General features: G+C 43.9%; 1 protein-coding gene across 4 annotated transcripts in view; it reads left to right on the top strand.

Moving 5' to 3' along the window:
• LOC134208681 (ribosomal protein S6 kinase beta-2) overlaps positions 1-21,510 on the top strand; it is a 172,685-nt gene that overhangs the window by 55,823 nt on the left and 95,352 nt on the right. For 3 of the 4 annotated variants that reach the window (XM_062684477.1, XM_062684475.1, XM_062684476.1), the window contains one exon: positions 20,409-20,477. The exons of the other annotated variant lie outside the window; for it this stretch is intronic. In XM_062684477.1, the coding sequence (XP_062540461.1) occupies positions 20,409-20,477 (69 nt within the window). The remainder of the gene's footprint in view (positions 1-20,408; positions 20,478-21,510) is intronic. 4 annotated transcript variants of the gene reach the window in all.

The raw sequence follows: 21,510 nt of genomic DNA, 5'->3' as shown, positions 1-21,510 counted from the left end.
GGGGTACACCTGCTTCCTCCTGGTAAGCCCTCAAAGCATGATTTTCAATAAGCACTTGGAAGGAGTGCCCTGTGAGAAAATTCCGGACGAAAGCCAGGATGCTGCCAAAAAATCTCCACTCACACGGAGGGTTTTTCTTCTCACTTTTATCACACGACGCGTTTGCCTCCCGTAGGTGGTCAAATATTCACACGACGGAGTGTCTTCCGCTGGTGATCGAACGAATTACGTCGTGTGGTAGAAGAGAGAAGAAATGTCCCCGAGTGGCCGGCTACTGGTTTGTGTGATAGAAGTACCAACCAGCGGCATCTAGGAGAGCCTGTATAAAGTGGGGTCGGGTAGTGTTGACATATGTATATGACTCCCAGTCGGCGGCATCGTGGCCTCCGGGTGATGTTCGGAGGAGATACATGATGACCAGTATTTAGAAGTTGTTGCTACCAAACAAATCGGAAGAAACTTCCCACTTAAAAACGAGGAGAATGGATTAACTAACGGTGGTCTCGTCGATGGCGGTTATAAAATGGTCGTTTTAAAAAGTTGGCGAACCATTAATTGAGAGGCATCAGGTCTGTCTTCTCTAACGATTTCGATACAGCAGTGTCTCGGGGTCCGATCTAGAACCGTTCTAGAGACGATTCAAATATGACGTCCACTACTTTTTGAGATTTCTAGCCCCCCCTCCCTTCTCTGTCACACTTTTTTGTATACCTAGTATATGTACTGTCATAAAATCTTAGCCCCCCCTAAAACCTGCGACATCATTTTTGAACGACCCCTAGACTGGATGGTGCTCGTTCGTATGCCCCAAAAGGAGGATAAGGGAAGGGGAATCGTAGATAATGTTACTCATATTTGTTTTGATGGCTCAGACGTTTACTACGCTGACTGAGAAGCTATCTTGGAGGCGAACTATGAAAACTGGGAGGTATTCGTTAAACTGCAGTACGTCAACTATTGGTAGGGGTGTTCGATCCGCACTTGTGGGCAGCAGGGACTATGTCAAAGGGCTTGACGATCCCTCCCCAGGCCATCTGCGAGTTGTGCGGCTTGCCTAGGATGTGGTGGGGTTTGACAGTGGGCCCTGTTAAACCTCTATAAAAAGCTGCATGTATCCGCAAGTATGCCTCACCAAAGCGACCGTGTGACGCTCAAAGCGCACAAGCCCAAGTCCTGGTGTTAGGTGGGACGCTAAACAGCCCTGACACGACGGCCCTCCGACGAGACAGGAGGTTTGCGCAGGCCCAATAAGCCGCCTGGAAAACCAATCATTACGAACAATATAAGAGATAATGCGACTCGATATAATCGGCAAGGACCTAGGCGACGAATACAGGATCACGATTGGAAGCTTGGAACATGGAATTGCAAGTCGCTAGGTTTCGCAGGTTGCGACAGGATGATCTACGATGAATTACATCCCCGCAACTTCGACGTCGTGGCGCTGCAGGAGATTTGCTGGACAGGACAGAAAGTGTGGAAAAGCGGGCATCGAGCGGCTACCTTCTACCAAAGCTGTGGCACCACCAACGAGCTGGGAACCTGCTTCATAGTGCTTGGTAAGATGCGCCAACGCGTGATTGAGTGGCAGCCAATCAACGCAAGGATGTGCAAGCTGAGGATTGAAGCCCGTTTCTTACATCTATAGCATCATCAACGTGCACTGCCCACACGAAGGGAGACCCGACGACGAGAAAGAAGCGTTCTACGCACAGCTGGAGCAGACATACGATGGATGCCCACTGCGGGACGTCAAAATCGTCATCGGTGACATGAACGCACAGGTAGGAAGGGAGGAAATGTATAGACCGGTCATCGGACCGGATAGTCTGCACACCGTATCGAATGACAACGGCCAACGATGCATAAACTTCGCAGCCTCCCGCGGAATGGTAGTCCGAAGCACCTTCTTTCCCGCAAAAATATCCACAAGGCCACATGGAGATCACCTAACCAAGAAACGGAAAACCAAATCGACCACGTTCTAATCGACGGTAAATTCTTCTCCGACATCACGAACGTCCGCACTTACCGCAGTGCGAATATTGAATCCGACCACTACCTCGTTGCAGTATGCCTGCGCTCAAAACTCTCGACTCGACGGTGTACAACACGCGTCGAAGTCGGACGCCGCGGCTTAACATTGGGCGGCTACAAGACGCTAGACTAGCACAAGAATACGCGCAGCAGCTGGAAGTGGCACTCCCAACGGAAGAGCAGCTAGGCGCAGCGTCTCTTGAAGATGGCTGGAGAGATATTCGATCCGCCATTGGTAGCACCGCAACCGCTGCACTTGGCACGGTGCCCCGGATCAGAGAAACGACTGGTATGACGGCGAATGTGAGCAGTTAGTGGAAGAGAAGAATGCAGCATGAGCGAGATTGCTGCAACACCGCACGAGGGCGAACGAGGCACGATATAAACAGGCGCGGAACAGACAAAACTCGATTTTCCGGAGGAAAAAGCGCCAGCAGGAAGATCGAGACCGTGAAGAGACGGAGCAACTGTACCGCGCTAATAACACACGAAAGTTCTATGAGAAGATAAACCGTTCACGTAAGGGCCACGTGCCACAGCCTGATATGTGTAAGGACATAAACGGGAACCATCTTACGAACGAGCGTGAGGTGATCCAGAGGTGGCGGCAGCACTACGAAGAACACCTGAATGGCGATGTAGAAGACGAAGATGGCGGTATGGGAATGGACCTGGGAGAACGCGCGCAGGACATAATCTTACCGGCTCCGAATCTCCAGGAAATCCAGGAGGAGATCGGCCGGCTGAAGAACAACAAAGCCCCTGGGGTTGACCAACTACCAGGAGCTAAAGCTAGCTAAACACGGTGGTGAGGCACTGGCTAGAGCGCTGCACTGGGTCATTACCAAGATTTGGGAGGAGGAAGTTTTGCCGCAGGAGTGGATGGAAGGTGTCGTGTGTCCCATCTACAAAAGGGCGATAAGCTGGATTGTGAAACTTCTCTCTCTTTTACGTCAATAAGATTTGACATTCATTCAGGGTCGTATTTCCAATTAGAATGTAATCCCTTCCCAATACTCACTCTGAGGAACTCACTGATCCGCAGGAATTCAACGGAAAACGAAACGTGTACCCGTGTTGAAAACCCGGGTAAAAGAAACTATGAATTAAAGCTTTTCCTAATAGTGGTCTCAAAAGCCGTCTGAAGAAAAATAATTTCTGACCGATCTAAGAAGGAAGAGGCCTGGTGGCTTCTTCTTTTCGAGCCCGGGGAACGGAAACAATGCAGGTGAAAAGTTTAACACTTAATGGATGCGCTCGAATAAATAATTTTGCCTACCACAGTTTAAACCGTCTAAGACGAATTAAGTACTGTCCATTTAATTCCACCAGTTAATTTTCGTTATCTTTGCAGATACGTATTTCGACCACAACTGTGTGGTCGTCTTCAGTGTCTTGTACTTGACTCGACTCGACGCGAGTCAAGTACAAGACACTGAAGACGACCACACAGTTGTGGTCGAAATACGTATCTGCAAAGATAACGAAAATTAACTGGTGGAATTAAATGGACAGTACTTAATTCGTCTTAGACGGTTTAATACATTCCACTAAACGAGCATAATATATTTTTCTACCACAGTTTTACAAATGAACATAATATTGGTTTTATTAACCTATCGGGCCCTAAGGACGTCACTATTACTAGGGTATACTTGCGGTGGCGATATCGTGGTGGTGGTGGCGGCGGTCGTGTTGATGGCGGCGACCTTGTAGTGAAGGTGGCGGCGTTCGTGTTGATGGCGGCGACCTTGTAGTGAAGGCGGCGGCGTTCGTGGCGGCGACCTTGTAGTAAAGGCGATGGAGTTCGTGGTGGCTACCTTGTACGGAAGGTGGCGGCCTTCGTTATGGTGGCGGCGTTCGAGTACCGACGGCGGCGGCGTTCCTATTGGTGACGACGATCGTGTTGGTGACGGCTACCTTGCATTGAAGGCGGCGGTGTTCTTGTTGGTGACGGCTGCCTTGCACTGAAGGCGGCGTTCGTGGCGGATGGCGGCGTTCCAGTGCCGAAGGCGGCGTTCTAGTGCTGAGGCGGCGTTCGTAGCTGAAGGCGGCGTTCGTAGCTGAAGGCGACGTTCGGCGTTATTTGGTGTGTCCGGCGGATTGTCGCCAGGGAGAACGATGAACTTTCTTCCAAAATCCCCGATTTACGATGGCGGATGATCGAAGGCGACCCCGGATGGATTAATACCAAGCAAAATGGCGTCAGATATTCTCCTCCACCTTCGAGGAAGCTTGATGATTCTGTCGTCCTGCCTTTTCTATCGACCCTAGACGAGGTTTAGGATTATGCAGGTGCGCGTATTCCGGACGACGAACTATCCCTCGAGCTTCCTGTGGGGGGAAACGGAATGGTTCCCGAAAGAACCCCAAAAGAAGAAAAAAGGCCCGATGTCGGACCTGCCACATCGATTAATTACCCTGTTGTGACGTCCTTTTATTCTTTCTTTACACGTTTTATTTCTATTTGTTCTATTTACCTTTTTCTTTGGGTATATCTAGTTATTTAACGATTTTTCCGTTTTTTCGTTGGCACACACTGTTGTACGTACTAATTGGAGAACAATAGGAACACATTTTTATTTCTAACAAAAGAGCTATTATAATAATTTTTGCACACTAACCGGACTAACTTTTCGTAGTTAGCACTGACCGTACTATTAGTTATAGTTATTTTTATAGCTTTCGAATATTATCTATAACGAGACACAAATTAATTATTAAAATTTTCACTAAATTGGCTATTCGATTTCCAATCAAAAATTTTAAATTATTAGACACGTCGCGCACTGCTTCCTTGAAAGGTCGAACAGAAAAGAATTTTCTCCTTCTTCGGCTGAGATATATATATATATTTTTTAAGGAAAAGATCGAGGGCAGACATCTTGAAAACCGATGTTTGACATTTACAACTCACCTCCTATACCTTAATTCATATTCTCTTGAATGTATGCTCGGTAGCGTTACATGGGTATCACAAAATTGTGATAGGGGCAAGCGTTTGTTTTTGTTGTAGTTCAAACCGCTGACAACAAATATCCAATGCGAATGGATTGAGAAAGAGAACGTGAGAGCCTCACAGAACCGTGAGAGCCGCCGCTCACTTTACAATCTAATTGGTACACGCATAAAAAATACTATTTATGTTTTGTGGTGGAGCCAACAAAAGGAATGATTGTAACGATCGGTTACAATTGTAGCAACTACCGCGCAATCACATTGCTGAACGCCGCCTACAAGGTACTCTCCCAAATTTTATGCCGCCGACTAGCACCAACTGCAAGGGAGTTCGTGGGGCAGTACCAGGCGGGTTTTATGGGCGAACGCTCCACCACGGACCAGGTGTTCGCCATTCGCCAAGTACTGCAGAAATGCCGCGAATACAACGTGCCCACACATCATCTATTCATCGACTTCAAAGCCGCATATGATACAATCGATCGGGACCAGCTATGGCAGCTAATGCACGAACACGGTTTTCCGGATAAACTGACACGGTTGATCAAAGCGACGATGGATCGGGTGATGTGCGTAGTTCGAGTTTCAGGGGCATTCTCGAGTCCCTTCGAAACCCGCAGAGGGTTACGGCAAGGCGATGGTCTTTCGTGTCTGCTATTCAACATAGCTTTGGAAGGGGTAATACGAAGAGCAGGGATTAACACGAGTGGTACAATTTTCAATAAGTCCGTCCAGCTATTTGGCTTCGCCGACGACATAGATATTATGGCTTTGAGAAGATGGAGGATACCTACATCAGACTGAAGAGGGAAGCTAAGCGGATCGGACTAGTCATCAACACGTCTATGACGAAGTACATGATAGGAAGAGGTTCAAGAGAAGACAATGTTAGCCACCCACCGCGAGTTTGCATCGGTGGTGACGATTGACGAAATCGAGGTGGTAGAAGAATTTGTGTACTTGGGCTCACTGGTGACTGCCGAAAATGACACCAGCAGAGAAATCGTACATACTTTGGACTCCGCCAGACGCTCCGATCGAATAGAGTTCGCCGCCGTATCAAACTGACAATCTACAAAACGCTCATTAGACCGGTAGTCCTCTAGCACAGGCCACTTCGGCCTTAGTCTGAATAAATAATAATAATCGATCCGCACTCTTCAAACGGTATCGAAAAATTCAAGAGATTAGTATAGGCAAAAAACTATTTGGCTGAGGAATACATGAGATAAGTCAAATGGCAATGAATCTGCCCCGCAAACAAATATCTCGTATTTCCATGAAAAATCAAGTTTCAAATCCTGATTCACGTAATTGTCAATAATTTTTATTAAATAAAAAATCCTTGCGGTAACTATTGTGAACTTGCAAGAAAGAGGGGTAATCTCGGTATGGAGTTTTAATAAAATTGTATGTACTATCATCCTTTCTATCATATTCATTGTAAGGGTATGTATGATTCCGATATCAATTCTGTGAGTAAACTGTTGTTAGAGTCTTGTACCCAGTATTGCTTGCACTGCTCGATCGCAGATGAACTTTTGGGAAAACATTATTTGCTATCAGCCCTGCACTGCAGCTGCCGTTCGTCTTTTCTCTCGTCTATCTGCTAACAGCAGCACCTAGCATGATAGACGATAGAGGGATTTTGCGGTGCTCCAGTTTGAATTTATATAACGAAAGCTGTGCTAGTTTTTTGCCGGTTGCAAAACATCTTTCCTCCGATCCGTGGGCATCTTTTGTATGATAAGAAAATTATTTTGAGCTTTTTAGTGGAATGTTTTCACCTGTCATAAGACGAGTTTAAACAATCATTTGATTCCACCATAATTGTATCCTGGTACGTATTTCGACCTCAACAATGACGTCTTCAGTGTCTTGTGCACAAGACTCGACTAAGTCAGGTCAAGTACTGTTGAGGTCGAAATACATGTCTGTTCAGAGACCTGAATTCAATTGGTGAATTCAATGGGATTGTTTAAATGTCTTTCAAGTGATCTTTAATATGTTTTGTATTTTTTTCTCTACCGGTGGACTCGGACCTAATGCTAGAACGGCGTTTTACGCGATGATTTGAAATTCCTACCGGTTGCATCGTTGACATTGTGGTAGCTCGCCACCGCCGTCGTCGTAGGAGATGATTGCAGCAACATGTGCGATAGACTTATGGCAGGGGCCTTGGAATGCTGTTGCCAAACAGGTTCAGCTGCCGCTGCATTTTCTTGACGGACAGGTTACGACGACCTACTAGTGAACTAGTGAACTAGTTTCGATGCATCGAGGAATTCCTTGCACCCATATGTGGAGCAAACGTGTAACGTATCGTAACACGGTAATTTACCTTTCATCGTTGGATGGAACTGTGCGTGGGGCTGGTTATCTAGAGCGCGACGGGTTTTCGGTTTCAATCAAGTCCGATTGGTCTGAAGTATCAATTAAGAAAATGGATTACCAGGGATTGAACCGGCAATTAACTGTTTATTTTTCCTTTGTATCTTTTTTTAGTCGAGATAAAGCAATCCGGATCGTTAAGCAAGTAGAGGAATTGTACTGTATACTGGTGAAAATCATTTTGAACAATTTTAACTAATTATGCAGCTACAATGATAAGTTCAAACGGGATTCCTTGTCGGAATTCCACTGCAACAATCAACATCAAACTTTTCCTGTTTGCCCTCAACATCCTGTCGCGTGTAAGGCTTCCGTTTACCGTTGCAGTCCACTGCTATGCAATTATGCAAAAATGTGCATATACCCAGTAAAAGTTGATGTTTACGTCACATTAGTGCTGCAAGTTTGTTTTATAAACCACGTAATACCACCACGGGCGTCAGCGGATGGAGAGGTCCACCAGAACGTGCTCGCTCGTGTCGATTATTGACGGTTGGATTCGAAAGAGAGCGAACCTTATCAGAGCCATTGTAAACTCACGCCACTGTGCCACCAATACCAATATTGGTGTTTGGATTCAAAACAAATCATATTGTGTTACTGTTCCGGTTGGTCTATTTATCATTTCGTGATACTTTTAGCAGTAAGCACGCTTGATAGCACCGAAGGATTTGGTACTTTACTCTTTTTTACTTTAATGTGAGATTAATATATGAGCGTTAGATAGGAAATGGAACAGTTTGCCTATAAATACTTTTAATTGTCAGTGATGTCAGTCGCCAGAGATCAACTCCACAACAAAAATCAAAATCGTGCTTTGACCTTGTATGGTTACTGCTCCTAGATGTCATACCATGTATCCAAATGAATAACAATTGGAAACAAAGAATTGGAGCGCAACTAGTTTTGTTTCTTATTTTCTGATTTTTCGAGCAATGATCACGCTGGATAATAGCTTTGGATAGGTTTTATTTTGTTCACACAAAGCAAGTCAATGATAAAAAAAAATTGGATAGTGTCCACCCCTTTGCGCATGTTTCTTTCAACAAGTACAAAAAGACAGGCTCTTACAAAAAGGTTGCCAAAAATGTCAAAAACATTTTTTTTAATTGCGTTTATATCCAGTTTATTATTATGTATTATACAAAGGATACAAAGCATACAATTCTTTATCGCTAGAAACTTCTATACAAATTCTAGGCAAATAAAATTAGAGAACCATGCTGCCTACGCTTGCAAATTTGTAACAATCGGCAAAAGCACATATTAGAGTAATGGAGTCTTAAAGTGTGTAGCTTGTTTTTGTCTGGAAATCGACTATCTGCACCGCGTGGCACTTCTGTTTCTGTTTTTGATAAATTTATTTATTATTATGGTTTATCGCTGCCCTTGCCGCGTAAGCACCCTGTGTGTCTGAGTGCGGTTGGTACTTGCGCGGATGTAATTTACACGTGCGGAAGCAATCTACACGCGCTGTCTATTTGTTTGGAGTTTATTTGCGGGACGCGTACCCCTGCCTGGCTGCCACCATATTGCGCCGACAGCGAGCCGCGATAGTTGAATGAATTTGTAAGCACGTACCCGTACAATGGATTTATATTAAAAAATAATATGGAGAGATTGAGTAATGCGATATGGGCGATATTGTGGGATTATTGCATGCGACGCGAAATGTATAAACAGGTGTTCAATAGCCGTTGTTGTTCCTAAAACTGAATATCATGCAATAATTTGGACTGCAACACATGCTTCAGCTGAAATTTAATAAAGGTCATTTAATTTCTGGTTCAAACACTCAAAGGAGGAAATTCGAATTATCCTTATTTTATTTTTCTTTATGTCTTTTATTTTCTTTGTATTGATTTTGTTAGTCTTAATTTCGTTTAGCATTCGATTCCAGCACTGTGTAATGAAATTACACACAAAATAGTGTATTAACTTCACCGACCATGCTTTCTGTTGTTATCAGGGTTCGTACTTTTCGTTTTGGTGAGATGAAATCAAGCGATTTTCGGGTCGAAGAAGAATCTTTTTTCGTAGTCTGTGCGAGATGACATCAAGCAATTTTCGGGTCGAAGGAGAATCTTTTTTCGTAGTCTGTGGCGAGGAACATTTTTTTTCGCTACTTTTTTCTCTAGACCATCTAGATAAACAAAAATCGTTCCTACTTGATGAAATTCCTTTTTACGAAATCGCGATCATCGTTTTTACGCCTCAATTTTCGTTGTACATTTATAAAAAAATATGACCACAACGGGATTAGAACTCAGTTTCGGACACTGGGTTGCGTTCATTCTAGCCATACCACCACATCGACTGCACTAGATTATATGTTCCATACACTCTTGTTGGGATTGCTGAAGGCACGAAAATGATGAAAGAAGTTAGAAAACGAGTAAATCAACTTTTCGCGGCACTGACAGTGAGGAAAAAATAATTATCTCTCATCAAGCGATTTCTCGGTAAAAATCTGCGTGAGTGAGCATCCTTTGCTCGTAAGAATGAGTGAGCATTACGATCCCGATCATTTTCAAACAAGTGTTATTTGTTAGAAATTCCCAAATGCGCTTGTGTTAGGAACAGCGCATAAAATATTCACCTTCATTAAGTAAGTTCGGTCCGAATTTTAACAAACGTTTCATGATTATTCAAACATGGAAATACTTACTCACTTTTCTTCTTCAAAGACTCACTCAAATGATTAGTACTAAGAGTGTTTACTGCATTCAAAGAAAAACTTAATTAGTCTTGATAGTGCCGTGGACCCCCAGTAATATGACCGTTTTTAATCTGAACACTTTTTTAATTTGAATCCGTTCAAATCTCAAATTAAAAATGGTTCAAACGTCATTTAGCACGTAGAATCGAGAAAAAAATGGAACATCATGAAACGGAACGCAGAATAAAAAAAAACAGCAAAGACAGCAGTCAGAAACCAGTTTTTCTGATGCAAATAGAGTAAATTGAAAAATCTCAATTGAACGTCGAGATCAGTTCAACCAATGTGGGTAATTATTTAAATCATCAAAAATGTATTCAGTTTTACATCATTTTATTGGTTCACGATATCTAAATAAATACTTACTTACGGATATTCATTCGTAAATCGATTGTGCACAGCCGAATATGAGTATGTTACGAAGTGAGGTGACAATGAAGACCGATGGGCTCCGCAAAAAAACAATTGATTATTTAAAGCTCTGGTAAAGAATTCCTGGATGTTTATGAATTCTTGGAAATCTTAAATCTTAAGTCTTCTCTTAAGATTTTCGTAACAACTGGTCACAACAAGTTGCATTTAGCCGAAAATTTGGGCGAAAAAGAGGTTTGGTAGAACAGATCATTCCACCGAAAATGGCGTTTGATTGAAAATCACTTCTGACCAAACGGGAAATATATCTTTTCGTCGAACAGGTTCGGCCAAACGTCTCATACGGCTTAACAGTTCATTCGATCAAAAGTTACCCTCGGCCGAACATATCATATATACATATCACGAACATATCATTTGGTCGAAAAAGTTTTTGCTCAACAATGTAATTTGACTGAACAGGTCCTACAGTCGAAAATGTTTTACCGAATAGGTAACTTGGCCATACAGCTCATTCGGTCGAAAGGGTCACGAAGCCATACCGTTGAAAATGTTATTTGGTCGAACAAATTATACCCGGAGAAGGCCATTTGGCCAAAAAGACCAGCTGGCCGAACGGTTTTTCATAGCCGGAAATATCGTTTGCGCAAACTAGTAGTTTGGCCAAAAAAAATATAATCTTGCTTGACCATACATTAAGAGATCTTTTACGAGATCTTTCAGGGGTGCTCAGGACACATAAGTGAGTGATACATTTTAGAGCAAATAGGCCGTACAGTTATTTTGTAGTTATTTGGGGTTATGCTTTCAGTCTTCTTATGCTTAAAAACGGGTTTTACGTTTTTATCCGACGTTTCGGTTACATAGGGTAAATCACTACTTGGGATTATGGACCCGATTCCCGGCTCACTGCACAGAAAACTAATGATTTATATTGTTTGAAAGCCCCAAGTTTTATGCCGCTCCAGGAATGGTTTTCAAGAGTAATTTATACGACCAAACAATAAAACAGAATAAAACACGGCCACCTTCTGATGACCCCTATAAGAGCAAGATATTTCCAAGTGGCCCTCTCCAGATAGCCACTATAAACCTATTATAAGAGCATTTAGAAACCCTTTTAAACCACCCGCAAAAAAGGGAATTTGGCTGCGGCAGCTGTCAAAATGTTGCTTTGAAAAAAGAGAAAGAAAACCTTGCAGAAAAATAATTAATTGGTTTGGTGGTAAAAATTATGATGATGACAACAAAATATTTTTTTTTTTCAGGTTATTTTTTCGATTCAGTACCATTGAAAAGAAGTGCGCGTCCAATTTTATGGTCAAAGCTGGTGAAAAAATAAGGTTGAAAACCACGCGCCGGCAGTATAACGTAGTTAAGGAATATAAATCGAAAATATTCATTACGCAACATCTACACCCAACCGGCAGATGTTAGATTTTCTAACAATTCTGTATAAGAATCTACCAAAACCTGTATAAGAACTGGTCATATGCGAAATTGTTAGATTCTTATACAAGTATTGTATAAGAATCTAACAATTTTGTAAGCTTTTCTAACAATTTTTGTTTGAGAGCTTACATTTTTTGCATAAGAATCTAACAATTTCGCATATGCCCAGTTCTTATACATGTTTTGGTAGATTCTTATACAGAATTGTTAGAAAATCTAACAACCGCCGGTTGGGTGTAGGATGTTCACTAAATCATTTAGTACTTTTGCCCAAATTATTAACAAATAAAATAATTTATCAGAAAAAGTATGATACGCGGTGAAAATGTCGTTAAATCATGAATTTCAGTGATATATCTTGGCTGTGCATATGCACAGCACATGTTTCGAAATGGACAAATTGATGTGAAATTTGCGAAAAAGAATCCACGTGTCTTGGAGGGACTCGAACCCTCAACCTCCTACTCTCTAGATAGGCGTGATAACCCCTACACAACAAGACCACTTAAAGGTCACGTTTGCGGAAAAGCCATCAGAATCCGAGTACCAACCTTCACCGCGGTTAGCTCTTTTTTGCAAATTGAATATCTTTCGGATGCTTGATTTGTCCAATCTCCACATGTGCTGATGGCTTTTCCGCAAACGTGGCCTTTAAGTTTTCTTGTTGTGTAGGGGTTATCACGCCTATCTAGAGAGTAGGAGGTTGAGGGTTCGAGTCCCTCCAAGACACGTGGATTCGTTTTTCGCAAATTTCATATCAATTTGTCCATTTCGAAACATGTGCTGTGCATAACAGCCAAGATATTCAACAAAAAAATGGAAGCTTTTTTCAAGCGTTGAAAATTGGATTTATTACGCTCTTCATAACAATCATAGATCTGTTCATACGGTCAATAGGCATTTGACGTTTGAAGCTTTTTTCAGTAGATTTATGAGAGGTTTGTTGATAGCAATAAGACCGCCAATAAAACTGAGCAGTTAACTTGGTGATTGCTGGTATAAGTATACAATAAGAATTAGATAAATCCAGGAAGCATAGAAATTGTTAGTTGGGAGCCGTAGCTTTATGATTGATAATAAAAAGAAAGTCTCTCATTTATCTCACACAATACTCAATATTCTTCAGCCATTTATTTTACTCCTAATCGATCCAATTATAGAAAATAAAAATGTTGATTTCAAACTTTCGCTCTTCAATCTTTTCTATTTGTTCGTATCACTAGAACTTATATAAACATATTAGAAATCATTTAAAAATGTATCCTCAAACCGAACAAAAAATCACCTCGGCCCAAGAACTTCTAGCCGTACAATGCTGCCAAAAAGCCAGTATAATTCTCCATCGTCAATAGGAAAACTATCTATTATCTCGATTTAAAAAAGTAACAAAAATATTTTTTCAAGTATTTGGAAAAAGTTTGGATGAGTGAATATATCTTACGTCGCAGTTTCTACCGTCCCGAGAGAGAGAATGAAGGTAAGATGTTGAGAGATTAAGTAAAATATTGCGTATGCCGAAGAGACTTGAGGTATGCCGGAAAAGCCATCCATGTGATAGAAATGAGTGCTGCACCATGTTAAATTTAAGCAAATAAAAGCTTTTTCAAACGGCATTTAGCAAGAATAGCTATTTTTTAAGCAGAGGCGAACCCCATTGCAGTATTACACGGCCCACAAAATTCAGGAGAAGTTGCTACTTGTCATAAATATCAATTAAATAATGCAGTCGTGCGCATGTTAGGCCGGGAATGGAGTGAAAAACTCTATATTGTACGTTTATCAAGGAGTTGACTAATTCGGACTATGTTAACTTAGTTAACGGGACATAGCCGATCCCTCCTAGAAAGTTATTTTGTAGAAAAAAATATATTAGCCGATTGGGTCCAGGCCAGATGAAAACAAACACATTGTAGAACAAATTATGCCAACATCACTGTTCATTTTAAAGTAACTCTTCATATCTCATATTTGGTCGAACGCCGTTTCTTCTAATAGTTGGTAAACGAGAAGCAAGAGGTGAGGTGTTCCGATGTCCCGCCTGGTTCCCGTCTAATGCTTGTTTACAGATTTCGTTTCCGCCCCTACGTACGGTGTGGCCGACACAGCCCCACTTTCGATCCCGAATTCCTGTTGTTATTGGCCTCGACGACGACGACGATGGAACTTGAGATCCAGTTATTTGGCCACCAAGCACGAATCATGTACCGCAGGCATCTGTTGATGGACACCTGCAGCCGTTGAATGTTCTCCACTGATACACGCCATGTTTCGTTAGAGTAGAAAATTCGGATTTCCAAATATTTCTTAAAACCGCAAAGGTCGTACAGTTATTTTGTAGTTATTTGAGGTTATGCTTTCAGTCTTCTTATGCTCAAAAACGGATTTTACGTTTTTATCCGACGTATCGGTTACATATAGTAATAGTGTACGTTTATCAAGCGGTTAACTAAGTCGGACTATGTTAACTTAGTTAACGGGATTGCCAGGTTAGATTTCGGTCAACTCCTTTTATTTTTTATTGAAGCTGCGCCGCCATGAGCCTCTGGGTCTGCCTCTGTTCTGATGATTTCGTTTCCGCTCCTACGTTAGGTGTGGCCGACCCACTTCCAATCCCGAATTTGTGATGCTATCGGTCTCTGGTGACAACGACGATGGAGCTCGTTGTTTGAGATCCAGTTTTATTATTGATGATGATGATGATGATGATAGTCCCGCCACATACCCCTACAAAGGTTTGAGCTAGACGATTTATCTTTAAGATAATTAATTGAATGATAATATAATAACAATTTAATGAGATTTGCAAAAAACGAAAGAATCGAAGGCATCTGTTGATGAACATCTACAGCCGTTGAGTGTTCTCCACTGATGCACACCATGTTTGCTAGCGTTTATCAACACAGTTTCACGTTAGAGTTGAAAATTCGGATTTTGGTGCGTTCATTTATCTACCTGTTTTCCGCAATTTGCGTCGTTTGTCGTCGCAAAGGCAGCCCTTGGTTTCTTGATCGGTGCGCCTATGTCGATCTTGTCATGGTACCGCTGTCCGATGCCATTTGGCTTTTTGTATTTTTGAATCTTCCAACATTCTACACTTATTGCCCGTCTACTGTGAAACTGGAAGGGGTCGCTGTGTTTACATCCAAAGATTTGGTTTTGTTGACGTTGATGACTGAACCTGCTGAAGAGGAGTGCTCGGCAAGGTCGTTAAGCTTACTCTGCATATCAAAGCGCCGTTCAGCGAGTAGAGCAACGTCCTCAGCCAATTTGAAGTCGCTTAGGTGCTCCATACTCTTGCGGGCAGCAGGGACTATGTCCAAGGGCTTGACGATCCCTCCCCAGGCCATCTGCGAGTTGTGGGGCTTGCCTAGGATGTGGTGGGGTTTGACAGTGGGCCCTGTTAAACCTCTATAAAAAGCTGCATGTATCCGCAAGTAGGCTCTACCAAAGCGACCGTGTGCCGCTCAAAGCGCACAAGCCCAAGTCCTGGTGTTAGGTGGGACGCTAAACAGCCCTGACACGAAGGCCCTCCGACGAGACAGGAGGTTTGCGCAGGCCCAATAAGCCGCCTAGAAAACCAATCATTACGAACAATATAAGAGATAATGCGACTCGATATAATCGGCAAAGACCTAGGCGACGAATACAGGATCACGATTGGAAGCTCATCGAGCGGCTACCTTCTACCAAAGCTGTGGCACCACCAACGAGCTGGGAACCGGCTTCATAGTGCTGGGTAAGATGCGCCAACGCGTGATTGGGTGGCAGCCAATCAACGCAAGAATGTCCAAGCTGAGAATAAAAAGCCGTTTCTTCAACTATAGCATCATCAACGTGTCTAGCTCACACGAAGAGAGACCGAACGACGAGTAAAAAGCATTCTACACACAGCTAGAGCAGATATACGACGGATACCCGCTGCGGGATGTTATCATCGGCGACATTGGCAACATGAACGCTCAGGTAGGAAGGGAAGAAATCAATAGACCGGTCATCGGACCGGATAGTCTGCATACCGTATCGAATGATAATGGCCAATGATGCATAAACTTTGCAGCCTCCCGCGGAATGGTAGACCAAAGCACCTTCTTTCCCCGCAAAAATATCCACAAGGCCACATGGAGATCACCTAACCAAGAAACGGAAAACCAAATCGACCACGTTCTAATCGACGGTAAATTCTTCTCCGACATCACGAACGTCCGCACTTACCGCAGTGCGAATATTGAATCCGACCACTACCTCGTTGCAGTATGCCTGCGCTCAAAACTCTCTACGGTGTACAACACGCGTCGAAGTCGGACGCCGCGGCTTAACATTGGGCGGCTACAAGACGGTAGACTAGCCCAAGAATACGCGCAGCAGCTGGAAGTGGCACTTCCAACGGAAGAGCAGCTAGGCGCAGCATCTCTTGAAGATGGCTGGAGAGATATTCGATCCGCCATTGGTAGCACCGCAACCGCTGCACTTGGCACGGTGCCCCCGGATCAGAGAAACGACTGGTATGACGGCGAATGTGAGCAGTTAGTGGAAGAGAAGAATGCAGCATGGGCGAGATTGCTGCAACACCACACGAGGGCGAACGAGGCACGATATAAACAGGCGCGGAACAGACAAAACTCGATTTTCCGGAGGAAAAGGCGCCAGCAGGAAGATCGAGACCGTGAAGAAACGGAGCAACTGTACCGCGCTAATAACACACGAAAGTTCTATGAGAAGTTAAACCGTTCACGTAAGGGCCACGTGCCACAGCCCGATATGTGTAAGGACATAAACGGGAACCTTCTTACGAACGAGCGTGAGGTGATCCAAAGGTGGCGGCAGCACTACGAAGAACACCTGAATGGCGATGTGGCAGACGAAGATGGCGGTATGGTGATGTACCTGGGAGAACGCGCGCAGGACTTAATTCTACCGGCTCCGGATCTCCAGGAAATCCAGGAGGAGATTGGCCGGCTCAAGAACAACAAAGCCCCTGTGGTTGACCAACTACCAGGAGAGCTATTTAAACACGGTGGTGAGGCACTGGCTAAAGCGCTGCACTGGGTCATTACCAAGATTTGGGAGGAGGAAGTTTTGCCGCAGGAGTGGATGGAAGGTGTCGTGTGTCCCATCTACAAAAAGGGCGATAAGCTGGATTGTAGCAACTACCGCGCAATCACAATGCTGAACGCCGCCTACAAGGTACTCTCCCAAATTTTATGCCGTCGACTAGCACCAACTGCAAGGGAGTTCGTGGGGCAGTACCAGGCGGGTTTTATGGGCGAACGCTCCACCACGGACCAGGTGTTTGCCATTCGCCAAGTACTGCAGAAATGCCGCGAATACAACGTGCCCAAACATCATCTATTCATCGACTTCAAAGCCGCATATGATACAATCGATCGGGACCAGCTATGGCAGCTAATGCACGAACACGGTTTTCCGGATAAACTGACACGGTTGATCAAAGCGACGATGGATCGGGTGATGTGCGTAGTTCGAGTTTCAGGGGCATTCTCGAATCCCTTCGAAACCCGCAGAGGGTTACGGCAAGGTGATGGTCTTTCGTGTCTGCTATTCAACATCGCTTTGGAAGGGGTAATACGAAGAGCAGGGATTAACATGAGTGGTACAATTTTCAATAAGTCCGTCCAGCTATTTGGTTTCGCCGACGACATAGATATTATGGCACGTAACTTTGAGAAGATGGAGGAAGCCTACATCAGACTGAAGAGGGAAGCTAAGCGGATCGGACTAGTCATCAACACGTCGAAGACGAAGTACATGATAGGAAGAGGTTCAAGAGAAGACAATGTGAGCCACCCACCGCGAGTTTGCATCGGTGGTGACGAAATCGAGGTGGTAGAAGAATTTGTGTACTTGGGCTCACTGGTGACTGCCGAAAATGACACCAGCAGAGACATTCGGAGACGCATAGTGGCTGGAAATCGTACGTACTTTGGACTCCGCAAGACGCTCCGATCGAATAGAGATCGACATCGTACTAAACTGACTATATACAAAACGCTTATTAGACCGGTAGTCCTCTACGGACACGAGACCTGGACGATGCTCATGGAGGATCAACTTGCACTTGGAGTTTTCGAAAGGAAAGTGCTGCGTACCATCTATGGTGGGGTGCAGATGGCGGACGGTACGTGGAGGAGGCGAATGAACCACGAATTGCATCAGCTGTTGGGAGAACCATCCATCGTTCACACCGCGAAAATCGGACGACTGCGATGGGCTGGGCACGTAGCCAGAATGTCGGACAGTAACCCGGTGAAAATGGTTCTCGACAACGATCCGACGGGCACAAGAAGGCGAGGTGCGCAGCGGGCAAGGTGGATCGATCAGGTGGAAGATGACTTGCGGACCCTCCGTAGACTGCGTGGTTGGCGACGTGTAGCCATGGACCGAGCCGAAGGAGAAGATTTATATACCGCACAGGCCACTTCGGCCTTAGTCTGAATAAATAAATAAATAAATAGGTGCTCCATGGTTATAGGCTAGGAGCCCACGGTTTGGTTCACGGTCAATCGCACATACCAGAATCTCGTCGATTACGATGAGGAACAGTAGCGACGATAGAACACATCCACACCAGCTACGACCCGTATAGAGGACATTGTGCAGCACTTTACACAAGAAGACCTCGTACTTTGCTTCGATGAGGCCGATGGTTTTCTCAGAAACCCCCTTGCGTCTCAGGGCACCCCACATATCCTCGTGACCGAGGCGGTCGAATGCTTCTTCATAGTCAATGAATGCCAAGTTAAGGGACTCTTGGAATTCGTTGAGCCATATCACCTAGAAAATTCTTCACTGAAAAAAAAGAAAAAAATTTCTAGAAAAAAATCTACATGATATTTGCACTGAACAACAACTTGTTTGACGTTCAACGCGTTTTCGAATGTTCTGACGAAAATGTTCAAGAGACACCTGTTATTATAAGCATTAATAATGACAGCTGTTCTTCATTAATCAACATATTTCACTATTCGTTACGAGACCTACCGCACACCATCCCAAAAAAACTTCAACCAAACATGGTAATACTATTCTCCCGAAACCACTACAGGTTTCACTTTCACAGAAACACCTTTCTCCCTCATTGCAATCATGCACCTTTCTACAGAAAACACAACAACAATACTCATCATGGGCGTAAGATTCTCATCCGGTTCACCATCATCGCATCGGCCCATATCATAACCGTATTCGGTAAAGAAAAGTTTGAAACCACCGAAAACCAGTCGGGTTGGGTGTGGTACGGCGATAGCTTGAGGATATGCTTTCCAATGGAGTGATCTGAACATGACCTACCTGACAATTTTTTTGCTTATGCATTTCACTTTTCCACCCGGTGATCGGTTAGCGATCGTTCGATTTTCGTTTTTTTTGCTTTCGCTCCAAAATGAAAAGAAGGTCGTTCGATGAATTTTTTAGTCGGTTATGTATGTAATTGCATTTTGATGCCTTTTCAGGCGATTCCACAGTGAAAGTGTTTTTACTCAATTTCCTTTCGTCGTGTGCAGTCGATATAAAATCCTTTATTGATTTAACCAGTTGTTATGTTTCATTTCTCGTATTGTTAGTCAAACATCAACTCCAACTGTGTTCGGCTTACTTTTAACTGAGTTAACGTTTGAAAAGATTCTGTCGACCTCAACTAAAATGCAAAACTGTAAAATAAACATGAAAAGCCACTATCGTAATTCCCGAGGTTAGAAGACAAGAACCGATCACTTCCAATGCGACAATGTTTACAAAACAAATCACTAACGTTTACTTTCTGAACCATTCCAATCCAACCTACTGTGAGAAAAACCATCGCGATAAAATATGCGCAAGCAAGCACTGTGCAACCCTTGAAGGCCGCACCGGGTTTCCGTTATCTTGGCCCCTACGGCCGGCAGTGCCGATGCCGATGGGAACTATGTTTTAAGGTCGAACTGCACTTTCTTCGTTGCAACGTGCACTGTACACATTGTGCATCAGCAGCAGTACCGCACTTACATAGGGTGACGAGGAAATCTTACAAGTTCATTCTTTATGCAGCGGCGAATGCATTCCTACTTTTCCTTTGTCATTGGAGCTGGTGGAGTCGATGCCTGGCGGCGGTGGTCTCTGTATATATAATGCACTTTAGTTTCTCAGCCCTTTGTTTTGATCGCAGAATAGTTTGTATTTTATGCGACGCAAACTAGGGTTGTAAAACCGGTTTTGTCGATAATAACAACGAGTGTAGTTAACTAAAACTAGAACTTTTAGCGTTAGTTTAAACTCATGCCGACTGACTATAGTCCATCTATTTTACTTTTTACTTTATTATTTCTTCCTACATTAAACTAATTCATACATGTATATTTGTTATTTTTATACATTTCTACCATGAAACATATGTTTCACTTAATTTAGTCCCGTTGTGATAATATCCCATAATAAAGCAATGCATTTATTTTTCAATTTATTCTCGGTTACCTGCAAAATGCAGCTTCCAACATCTATACTTACATCACTGCTGACGGGGTTTCATCGGAGAGCAGAATGTGCAGCTAGAGAAGTATCATTTTTGTAGCATCTAATAGACCTAGAGTATACCTAGTCCAATGTAGCTCAACCATACAGAACTAACCAGTGACAGAGTCTCACTTTATTTATCATCAGACTAAGGCCGAAGTGGCCTGTGCGGTATATAAGAGTCTTCTCCATTCGGCTCGGTCCATGGCTACACGTCGCCAACCACGCAGTCTACGGAGGGTCCGCAAGTCATCTTCCACCTGATCGATCCACCTTGCCCGCTGCGCACCTCGCCTTCTTGTGCCCATCGGATCGTTGTCGAGAACCATTTTCACCGGGTTACTGTCCGACATTCTGGCTACGTGCCCGGCCCATCGCAGTCGTCCGATTTTCGCGGTGTGAACGATGGATGGTTCTCCCAACAGCTGATGCAATTCGTGGTTCATTCGCCTCCTCCACGTACCGTCCGCCATCTGCACCCCACCATAGATGGTACTCAGCACTTTCCTTTCGAAAACTCCAAGTGCGCGTTGGTCCTCCACGAGCATCGTCCAGGTCTCGTGTCCGTAGAGGACTACCGGTCTAATTAGCGTTTTGTAGATTGTCAGTTTGGTACGGCGGCGAACTCTATTCGATCGGAGCGTCTTGCGGAGTCAAAGTACGTACGATTTCCAGCCACTATGCGACTCCGGATTTCTCTACTGGTGTCATTTTCGGCAGTCACCAGTGAGCCCAAGTACACAAATTCTTCTACCACCTCGATTTCGTCACCACCGATGCAAACTCGCGGTGGGTGGCTCCCATTGTCTTCTCTTGAACCTCTTCCTATCATGTACTTCGTCTTCGACGTGTTGATGGCTAGTCCGATCCGCTTAGCTTCCCTCTTCAGTCTGATGTAGGCTTCCTCCATCTTCTCAAAGTTACGTGCCATAATATCTATGTCGTCGGCGAAACCAAATAGCTGGACGGACTTATTGAAAATTGTACCACTCGTGTTAATCCCTGCTCTTCGTATTACCCCTTCCAAAGCGATGTTGAATAGCAAACACGAAAGACCATCACCTTGCCGTAACCCT

The sequence above is a fragment of the Armigeres subalbatus genome, chromosome 2, assembly GCF_024139115.2.
Source record: "Armigeres subalbatus isolate Guangzhou_Male chromosome 2, GZ_Asu_2, whole genome shotgun sequence".
NCBI classification, from domain to species: Eukaryota; Metazoa; Arthropoda; class Insecta; order Diptera; family Culicidae; genus Armigeres; species Armigeres subalbatus.
The sequence above is the reverse complement of the archived record's forward strand: the minus strand, read 5'-3'. Positions and strand labels throughout refer to the sequence as shown.